At 46.9% G+C, this 10,783-nt stretch overlaps 1 protein-coding gene and 1 non-coding gene across 3 annotated transcripts; one reads left to right on the top strand and one right to left on the bottom strand.

Moving 5' to 3' along the window:
• Positions 1-2,206: 2,206 nt before the first annotated feature.
• On the top strand, positions 2,207-2,361 carry LOC123171606 (U1 spliceosomal RNA). The gene has a single exon (XR_006485316.1). It is a non-coding gene; the product is annotated as a U1 spliceosomal RNA (small nuclear RNA).
• A 771-nt stretch (positions 2,362-3,132) lies between these two features.
• Positions 3,133-6,488, bottom strand: LOC123169980 (triacylglycerol lipase 2). 2 transcript variants are annotated; one of them, XM_044587829.1, is made up of 11 exons: positions 6,263-6,488; positions 6,119-6,166; positions 5,414-5,538; positions 5,192-5,302; positions 4,976-5,116; positions 4,786-4,899; positions 4,554-4,697; positions 4,418-4,458; positions 4,015-4,094; positions 3,802-3,897; positions 3,133-3,708 (listed from the first exon to the last, which is right to left on the bottom strand). In XM_044587829.1, the coding sequence occupies exons 2-11, from the start codon at positions 6,162-6,164 to the stop codon at positions 3,386-3,388; spliced, it is 1,221 nt and encodes a 406-aa protein (XP_044443764.1). In that variant the 5' UTR covers positions 6,165-6,166; positions 6,263-6,488; the 3' UTR covers positions 3,133-3,385. The 2 variants fall into 2 exon arrangements, with proteins under 2 accessions (XP_044443764.1, XP_044443763.1); XM_044587828.1 differs by lacking the exons at positions 6,119-6,166; positions 6,263-6,488 and having other exon boundaries at positions 5,414-5,820.
• Positions 6,489-10,783: the final 4,295 nt, after the last annotated feature.

Below are 10,783 nucleotides of genomic sequence, written 5' to 3'. Positions count from 1 at the left end.
TGGCAAGAGGTGAAACATAAATAAACTAACTATTTAGGCAAGTTTAAATGAGGCCGGAACAACAAACAACAATTCCGGAAAATCCTCATGTCCGTATTTTAGATTAGGTACTGTTCTTCCATAAACACAATTTTAATGTTGTTAAACAGCAAAATAAAGTGCACCATGTTAATCTATGCATTTTTCCACCCCATTTACATATTAAGTTTATTAAATTCGGAGCTACGGTTATTTAGTTACGAAATAAATTATTTTAGCATGGCATTTGAACAAATTTAAACAAACAGCATGTTAAACATTTTAAACAGGGGTGAAAGTTGCATATTATGAAACTAGACAGAATTCTAAGCATTTTGCATAAATAAGTTGTTTTAATCCGATGCATGGTTTGTGAGATATTAAATGCATGAACATGAGGGTTTTTCTGCAAAACAGTAAATCCTGGGGGTAATAGCTAAATTCGCAGATCCAAAAAAAAAAAACCTACACGGGCCGAAACTGAAACTGGAGCAGACCCAACAGTAAAAAAAACAAGAGGCGCTGGGGGTGCCTCACCATGGGCCTTGGCCCGGTCGGTGGAGAGGTAAGGCCGGCAGGGAGCTGCGTTGGGCCGACTGCGGGACGCGGCCAGGAGGGCGCTGGAGGCGGGCGCTCCTGTTCGGGTGAAGCAGAGGAAGCACGACACTGGCAGCAGGTCGAGGCAGGGGCCAGGCGCGGCGGCAGCTTGGTCTCCGGCGGCGGAGCGGCGACCTGGAGGCAGGGACGAGGCCGGGGTGTTGGGACTCGTCGGATCTGACGGAGACAACGACGAACGGAGCAGGGCCGCGGCGGGAACTGCAAGGCCATGACGGGGAAAAATTCAGAGAAGATACAGAGGGAGGAAAAGAAATAGAAGGAGAGGAGAAGGGGGTGCGCGCGGCGGAGGAGCTCACCGGCGGCTTGGCTGGTCTGGGCAGGGCTCGAGTAGCTCCACGGGGAGAGGAGATCCAGGGGCGGCGGAGCTCGACGTGGAGGCCTGCGGTGGCTTCCATGGCGCGGGGAGCACCTGTACAGAGAAGAGAGAGGATGGATGAGAGGCAGAGGAAGCCATGGGAGGGAGGAGGAACAAGGGAGAGAGCGACGGCGCTCATCTGTTGGTTCAGCGGCGGCCGGCGGGGCGCTGAGCTGCTTGCTCGGGGACAAGCACGGGAGGCAGGGAGCTGGGGCGTTGCGGGAACGAGAGGAGAGGTGCTCAGGGACGCGGCGGCTGCTGATGTTGTCGCCGGTGGCGTGGACGGGCAAGGCGACGGGGAGGCGCTCGGTGCTCACGGTCCATTCGGGATCGAGCAGAGGAGGGAAGAGGAGGCACGGCCTCGGGCGCTGGTTGGAGGGAGATGGATCTGGGAGGATCCCGAGGTGGGATTTGAGTGTGGCGGCGGCAGAGGAGGAATTTTAGGGAGTTGGTCTAGGGTTTGTCCAAATAGTCATGTGGGTGGACTAGATGTAGACTATATATATGGAAAAGGAGGGGAGTTGGATCATCCGATCAAAATTCGACGGTCGAGAATAGATAGGCTAGGAAAGTCTAAATAAGAAACGGAGATGTTTTATGGATGTTTGGGGATGATCCGAATCCAACGGTCATGACTGCCCGAGTCGGGTTCGGAGAAGTTTCGGACACGCACGCGAGGGGTTTGAGTATTGTGTAGAGAGGGTGAAACGGTCGGGCATCAAAAGAATGGTCGGTCTTGAGAAAGGTCAACAGAGACGAGGAAGAAGCGGCAACTATCAACGGGTGCAAGTCTTTAAAAACAATGACGGCAACGAGTGCCGACGCAATGCGGATAATGCGATGATGAATGCAACAAACAAATAAAACACACGACGGTCACACAAAACATGATAGGCGTCTGAAGCGTCGGTCTTGAGGCGTCACATGCTCTTACAAGTCCACCCAAAATAGGCCCATGCCTGAACACCCCATAGCTGCAGGCGCTCAGGTTCTTTTAGTACCACATCGCCACTTATAGGGAGATTAGAGTGGAAGAGCCAAAAATTGCATATGGGTCATACTGGCAGATAGTAGCATTATCCCAGCCTTTGTACCACCTTAAGATTCACGCTCATGCATGTATATGGCCAGGTATTCAGTTCTCCCATGCATTTCTGAACAGTGGACATGCGAGTTGTCTTTACTCATTTCTGGAAGAGCGGGCTTCATTGCAAGATACTTACCTGGACGGGGTCAACGGGTGATCAAGAAGGCTCGTGGCCTAGATCAATGGCTCACATTGCACTTGGTGAGTGTGTTGGTCTACCATCTCTCCAAGTGGGAGAGTGGACGTCGTAATTTGTGATAGAGGGGGTACTGCCAATCTTCAAAACAAAAAGTTAAAAGTTTGGTTTTATTTGAAAGATGCTTTTGTAAGAAGTTAAATTTTGGTTTTTAATTGAAAGAAGCATTTTCTGTGAAGCTTGGCAGATTGCAATTTCCACCATATATGTATTTAGAGAAGAAACATACAATGTCTGTTGATCCAGGAATGGCTCTATTTTTCAAAGGGGAAGGGCCAAAAGCATACTGAAGAAGTAGGGGCTGAAACTTTCTTGTCATTGATTGGAATAGTGTAATTGAAATCAGGCGTTTAGTTAGAGCATTATTGGGAAAGAAAACAGAACATGTCCTGTGCCAAACACTGGTCAAAGCCAATTTCTGGCCCCTTTGGTAGCCAGATTCAGATATCCCATGCTTCAGTCTACATAGGCATAAAGCAAAATGGCTCAATCTGATGAATAGTTGGTTGCGCATCTTGGCAATACGGAAAAGAGGAAATGAAGAATAATCAAACGTGAAAGTTCGTTTCATGGTTTCAACAGCAAGAGTACTAAAATAAATAAATGTTCTGACAGTATTTCAGTCGTGTCATCTGCAGATTTGTAATTGCAGGTTGAATGACCGAGGAGCTCTGAAATTCCCCAAAAGAAGTACATATAAAGTGCTGCGGCATCGGCATCGCCGCATCCGCGGGCGATCTTGGCCAGCAATTTGCTCACAATTTAGACCACAGTGAACCATGAAGATTATGCGGTCGACAAAAGAAAACACGCTGATGTAGTAGGTGCACAATGGGTCCAGAATCCGAGACTTCTAAATAAAGTCATAACGTGGGATTCGACATAACGGGTAAACTGGATACATGAAACTGAATATCTGACAGAGTAGTCCACTCTCTAGCATGATCAAACTGGCATCTACTCACTCTGATGAGCAGACATATGCTAAGACCATACACAAGCCATATACTCGGACAAGAAATATGTGGTTGAAGTTTTGGTTGGTTGCATAGGCTGATAGGAAGTTACTGCTGAAGGCCTGCTCGGAGAGAGACCTGAAGTTGCGACTCTCTCAGTGGCGCTGAAGGAAGTCGACCATCGGCCCGTATACGAGTTGCGGAGCATTATAGCCTATCACGAAGTCAGCGTGGGCGTAGTCGGGTACATACAGTACCTCCATGTTGTCGCTGTCATGGGTTCTGACCAGCGTGTTCAGGAGGTGCCTGGTGTCAGGGACATCGCCGAGGAAGTCTTGACCACCATGGGTGAGGAACATGGGGACATGGGTCGGGATGGATGAGAGGTTGTACAGCGGGGGGCGTGGCTGGTTGTAATGCTTCATGTTTTCCTTGGCGTTGCCATAGTCATACCTTCTGACCCCTTCGTACCTGATCACTAATTGCAGGCAAACCAGGAGAAGAAAGTCAGTGCGGCTCCTGAGATTTGAACAATAGAAAGATATTTTAAGCTTTTGATTGTGATCCTTACTCTGCGACATGTGAATAAGGTTCTTGATAGAGGTGGACTGTGTAGCATGCTGCAGGAAGTTACATACAGTTGAAGCATTGAGGCAGCAGTCCGGTCCTTCAACCATCAGGCAACTAAAGTTAGTGATATAAGTTCAATTTTAGCTTAACATCGTATCTTAGCTTAGCATCATATATTTCTTGGAATATGGAGGATTTTATGCAAGAAATATACCCATAACAGCCGTAAATAGGTCGTAGCAGTCGATTTCAGGGTCACCGCATATTATGAGCAGAATTTCATGTGAAACTGGCCTGACATGCAGCAGCACATTTGTACTTGTCAATAGAGCACAGCAGAATTGACACTGGTTACCCAAGAGTACCAGTACACAATGCAACTTCAGATTTTCAATAGATAAATGGCAAATCTCGAAGTGGTGACTCTTGGCAACATTGATATCACAACGAGATTCATAGTTGTGTGTAACGACAACCTTGTAGAAAAGCTTAAGCATGTGCACCTCCACTCATGATCAATAAGCTGCCGCAAGATGCAAAACTACAAGCAGGAACTTCGTAATCTAGCGCATATACTGCATTTTCTTAACATTAGAAGTTGTAGTAAAGATACCTACCCAACAGGATTGAACTCACGATATCCTAGAAAATGAAATGCCTGTACAAGACAAACCAAAGAAAATAAATCATTCGCCATGTAAATTATACATGTGGTATTTGATAATAAGAACAAGTATGATGAACAGTTTTTACTTCTGCAAGGAGGATTTGAGTAGCAAGCCGGGTGAGTTTCGATTTTGTCTTATACAGATAAGCAATTGGGCAGAGCAACACAGCCGATCGAACTAAATGAAGTAACCTGTGCTCTGAGAAGGCTGCAAGAATAATCAAGGTTCCCTAGAAATAAAGTAAAAGTTGCTTCAGTAAACTCTCAAGTTCCAAATCTGAACTCATCGAAATCTTCAACAGGGATATCTCAGCGCACCAGGGAGTGACCGATATAGTGGACTTTCTGGCCTCCTGTGTGATCATAGACATGCTGAAGCACGGCAGGAAGATCATAGGCAGCAAGTTGGTCCCACGTCCAATTCCAGTACTCCTGATAATATTAGTCGATACTTTGTTAGTGAAAATCCAAGGAAAAATGTATTCTTGACCAGGCTTGAGATGAAAACCGGATCATCTGGGGTGAGCGAGGTATGGTTCCGGCTGGAATTAGTTCCACGGGTGTTGGCAAACCAAACATCAAACCCACCATCTGCCAAAATAAATCCAAGTGATTGTTTTGGTGTACCCAGTACCCAAGAAACGCTATCCTGTCCAATGCACACACATTTCATTTAGGTATGGATGGAACTCAGTGGCAGAAAGTTTGTCAACAATATCCTTACCACCATGAGCCCGTGGAATAGTAGTACCGGTATCCTCGTTGTATTCTCAGTCTTAGAAACACCATGAGGAATCCTCTTTAGGCTAAGAATATAACCATCTTCTGTTGTGACCTGCCATAGATTTAGGCTGTATACTTTACAAAAAGCCAGAATTGTCATATGGAAGCATAACATTGCAGTTTAAAACAATGTCTAGGAGTACATTCATAAGAGCTCACATACCATGTGATCTTCACATGGATAGCCAAAAGCTGCTGCTCTTGTCTTGCACAGACCAAACGGATGGGAAGAAGGTTCACAACGTGGACCCATATCATCCAGAGAACTATTGTTCCTCCATGAGTGAGCTGTGCATGAGTTAAAGACAAGCGAAAGAATCAACAAACTAACTACAAATAAATGCCGGGCCATCAGATGATGTAGAATCATATGTTACTATGATTCTGATAGTTTCTGCAAGTGGTACGATTTTCCGCGGAAGAGCAAGAATAGTGTCAACACAAATTGCAGCCTCTCTTTTCAGAGAACAGCGCTGCTTTTGCATCGCTGGTGTATTGGCATAAATACTGGAGGAACGGTCTCCAAATAAGAAACGGTGCCCCGTCTTGAAACGTAACTTAACAAAATTACCGAAAAGAGTGTTAGACTGCTCTCTTTGCTTGTGCGAAATCAAGCTTGACAGAGGCATGGACAGGCCACACGATTGCAGGAAAAAAAACTGGACCCTTATTCTGTCAAAAAGTGTAGATTGCACGTGCATAAGCGAGGTAGCTAAGTAAGTAGAACAGAAGAACGGCTGACGTAAAAGGTAAAGCCAATCATGCCATCTTGATGATCAGAGATGAAGACCCCTATGGTTCACTTCACACCAATTGTGTGATCCCAAAGTCTGTTTGACTACTAAGAATGCTTGAGAAGAAAGACAACCTTCATTTTGAAGCAATAGCAGCATGTACCCGGACCGACGATTCATTTCTGAAGATGGATTCAGATACAACGGCATTCAGTGGTTCACCAAGAAAAATGGAAGATTGACATAACCTCAAACCGTTCCGAGATATAAATGCTTACCGACAGATCGGAGCGCATACGCCTACAGAAGCATTTGCACGAACACATGGCAAGCGTCTGCCGTGGAGACGAGGAGGATGCCCCGCCGGTTGCCTGGTTCCCTCCACCTCAAATGCTGCTCCCGTGCGACCATGCCTGCCGTGTGAGCGGGGGGCGTCCGACAGTGTGGACGACGTCGGCGGCTGGCCGGCTTTGGTCGCGGACGCCGGGGCTAGGCGGCAAGCGGGACTGCCCTGCAATGAACGAGCCTGCAACCAAAATGGTGTGATTGTGAGAGCGGTTTTTGAGAACCGGAGCTGCTAAGAACTAATTTTAAAACTTGGCGAAAACCGTAAAGTTTTACCAAAAGTGTCAAATATCCGCGCAAAAAGAATAATTTATGATTTTCGCACAGGTCAGACACTCCATATTGCTTTTATGAAAAAAAATACAAGGCTAAGTTTTTATATCCAATATTCTCCCTGTTTCAAAATAATTGAAGTTCTAGGTTTGCCCTAAGTCTAACTTCATCTACAACACCAAATTTGCTTCGTTGGATGCATTATGAAACATATTCTCATATTATATATTTTTGAGTTGTAGATCTTTGTAGATTTTTTTATAGACTTGGTCAAACTTTTTGACTTAGAATAATTCTAAAACTTCATTATTTTGGAACAAATGAAGTACATGCCGACATGATTTTTTTTTTCAAACATAAAAATATGAATTTTGCTAAGTTTTATGCAATGCATTTAGGATAATATTTTGAAGTTGCACCAACGACACTTAAGGTGAATCTGTTGGAAATATGAGCAATTTATCGAATGATTTTATTAACAGAAATACTAGATAAAGCATGACTAATATAACAGTGATAAAACAAGTCATGCAATCTGACAGAGAGAAAGCAAACAACATCTGCACATAGGAACTAGAACCGAACACATCTACAGCAAACATATCTAGAGCAGATAGTAGAGGAAGAAACTGAGGCAGAATCTCAAACAGAAATAGCATGAGAACGCACGAAATAGGAGCAGAAGCACCGGTCTTGGGGTCAGTGTCCTCGCCAGCCATGTCATCGAAGAGGTTGTCGTCGGGGAAATAGTCGTCGGAGTCCGGGGCGTCCATGCCGAAGAAGTCAGTAGTCGCGCGGAGCGCTCCCCAAAAACCTTATCACCCTTCTCCCGTACAAGACTCAAGGAGGTGCGGTTTCGGAGGCCTACTGTTCCGATCTGTGCTGCACACCGCAAGCCGGGATGGGGAAGATCGTGGCAGTAGCTCAGTGCTCAGGAACTCGGTGGCGAGAGGAAGAGAGTCTTCTGGTGTGTCTCTCTGGAGAGGAGCGACCTCCCTTTTATAGGCACATGAGAAGGAGGCGAGAGGCCGCGCCGGGAGCTGAAGGGAACAAGGGAGACGAAACGAACAGGCAGCAGCCGAAGGGTGCAACATCCGTATTCAATGTCCACTATAGCAAAACTTTCAGCTTCCGAGTGACCTTTTGTATACCAATTGTGCGTGGCAAAAATTTAGACATCGGCTCGTTCCCGCAACCCATGGCGCGTCGTGACGAGGCGTGGCGTGGCATGGCGTGGCGTGGTAAGGCGAGGCGGGCGGCAGCGGAGGAGCGCGCGTGGATGTCCCTCTTGTTCTCATGCTCATACATGTGGGGAAACAACCTCCATTATAAGGAGGTCCAACTCCCACTAAACTACCAATGTGGGACTAAACTTTAGTAGTACCCCGTGCCTTGCACGAATGGGTTAAGTGGGCCTCTAGGATTTATTAGGAATTTCTGAAATAGCTATTGGGCTGTCCCAAAATAGACTAAATTCCAGCAATCCCCCACTAGATCCCAGAGGCACACAAGAATTGCCTTTGGTTCCAGAACACTGTTTATATACCGGTACTGCAGTGGAGACTCTTAAGTTGAACTTCCACCTAGAACTCTATGCTACACTAGTAAGCAACTTGAACAATGGACTAGGCCTTGAACTGCAAGTTTTCTGCGAATCTAGCTTCACACAAAGCCTTGACCGATACTGGGCTACCGTGGGTCTTCCCCGCGGGTGGAGCTTATGCGTCATACTCCGAGACCTTTCATGAGTTTACTAGAGAGCACCCTACTCTCATAGATTGCGACGTTTAACAATCAGACTCATATAGGTATGTTCTTCAAAAGATGTTCTGCAGGACAACATCTTTGCTTAAATGAGCCACTTAGAACACATTAAGATATACATCAACCTGCCATGCAGATTAGGAGAGTATTGCATCTTCATGGAGTGGTATTGTTAATAGTAAGGATACTCTCCTCTTAGTTGACCAACAGCTTGTCTTCCACATCTAATTCACAGGATCTCCGATCACATAGACTAGGTTACCACTGTGAACAACTCATACTGTGGGTCGCATACCCATCTCCTTCGATGCATTTGTTGGGGATCGTTGCAGAAATTAAAATTTTCTACGCATCACCAAGAACAATCTATGGAGTCTTCTAGCAACGAGAGGGAAAAGAGTGCATCTACATACCCTTGTAGATCGCGAGCGGAAGCGTTCAAGTGAACGGGGTTGATGGAGTCGTACTCGTCGTGATCCAAATCACCGATGACCGAGCGCCGAACGGACGGCACCTCCGCGTTCAACACACATACGGTTGGGGAAGACGTCTCCTCCTTCTTGATCCAGCAAGGGGAGGGAGAGGTTGATGGAGATCCAGCAGCACGACGGCGTGGTGGTGGAAGCAGCGGGGATCTCGGCAGGGCTTCGCCAAGCTCAGCAAGAGGGAGAGGTGTCACGGGAGGGAGAGGGAGGCGCCAGGGGCTTGGGTGCGGCTGCCCTCCCTCCCCCCTCTTTATATAGGGGTCCAGGGGGGCGCCGGCCCCCAGAGATCCCATCTCAAGGGGGGGGGGGGGGCGGCGGCCAAGGGGGGGACTTGCCCCCCAAGTCAAGTGGGGCGCCCCCCCACCCCTAGGGTTTCCAACCCTAGGCGCAGGGGAGGCCCAAGGGGGCGCACCAGCCCACCAGGGGCTGGTTCCCTTCCCCAATTCAGCCCATGGGGCCCTCCGGGATAGGTGGCCCCACCCAGTGGACCCCCGGGACCCTTCCAGTGGTCCCGGTACAATACCGGTGACCCCCGAAACTTTCCCGGTGGCCGAAACTGGACTTCCTATATACAATTCTTCACCTCCGGACCATTCCGGAACTCCTCGTGACGTCCGGGATCTCATCCGGGACTCCGAACAACTTTCGGGTTACCGCATACTAATATCTCTACAACCCTAGCGTCACCGAACCTTAAGTGTGTAGACCCTACGGGTTCGGGAGACATGCAGACATGACCGAGACGACTCTCCGGTCAATAACCAACAGCGGGATCTGGATACCCAGGTTGGCTCCCACATGTTCCACGATGATCTCATCGGATGAACCACGATGTCGAGGATTCAATCAATCCCGTATACAATTCCCTTTGTCAATCGGTACGTTACTTGCCCGAGATTCGATCATCGGTATCCCAATACCTTGTTCAATCTCGTTACCGGCAAGTCACTTTACTCGTACCGTAATGCATGATCCCGTGACCAAACACTTGGTCACATTGAGCTCATTATGATGATGCATTACCGAGTGGGCCCAGAGATACCTCTCCGTCATACGGAGTGACAAATCCCAGTCTCGATTCGTGCCAACCCAACAGACACTTTCGGAGATACCCGTAGTGCACCTTTATAGCCACCCAGTTACGTTGTGACGTTTGGCACACCCAAAGCACTCCTATGGTATCCGGGAGTTGCACAATCTCATGGTCTAAGGAAATGATACTTGACATTTGGAAAAGCTCTAGCAAACGAACTACACGATCTTGTGCTATGCTTAGGATTGGGTCTTGTCCATCACATCATTCTCCTAATGATGTGATCCCGTTATCAATGACATCCAATGTCCATAGTCAGGAAACCATGACTATCTGTTGATCAACGAGCTAGTCAACTAGAGGCTCACTAGGGACATGTTGTGGTCTATGTATTCACACATGTATTACGATTTCCGGATAACACAATTATAGCATGAACAATAGACAATTATCATGAACAAGGAAATATAATAATAACCATTTTATTATTGCCTCTAGGGCATATTTCCAACAGCATTATCTATCGCATTACTTGATAGACTCTTAGTAAAAGGATCCGCCAAATTTTTTGATGTTTGGATATAATCCAATGCAATAACTCCGGAGTTTTTCATTTTCCTGACAAACTTTAACCTTCTCTGAACATGCCTTGATGACTTCATTTTATCCTTTGAGATACTCACTTTAGCGATCATGGTTTGGTTATCGCAGTTCATAAGGATACCCGGTACAGGTTTCTCAACTACCGGCAAGTCATTCAAGAGCCGACAAAGCCAATCTGCTTCGACCGTAGCTGTATCTAGTGACGTGAGTTCTGCTTCCATTATTGACCTCGTTAAGATGGTCTGCATGCAAGACTTCCAAGAAACAGCGCCGCCTCCATGAGTGAATACATATCC

The sequence above is a fragment of the Triticum aestivum genome, chromosome 7D, assembly GCF_018294505.1.
Source record: "Triticum aestivum cultivar Chinese Spring chromosome 7D, IWGSC CS RefSeq v2.1, whole genome shotgun sequence".
NCBI lineage: Eukaryota > Viridiplantae > Streptophyta > Magnoliopsida > Poales > Poaceae > Triticum > Triticum aestivum.
The sequence above is the reverse complement of the archived record's forward strand: the minus strand, read 5'-3'. Positions and strand labels throughout refer to the sequence as shown.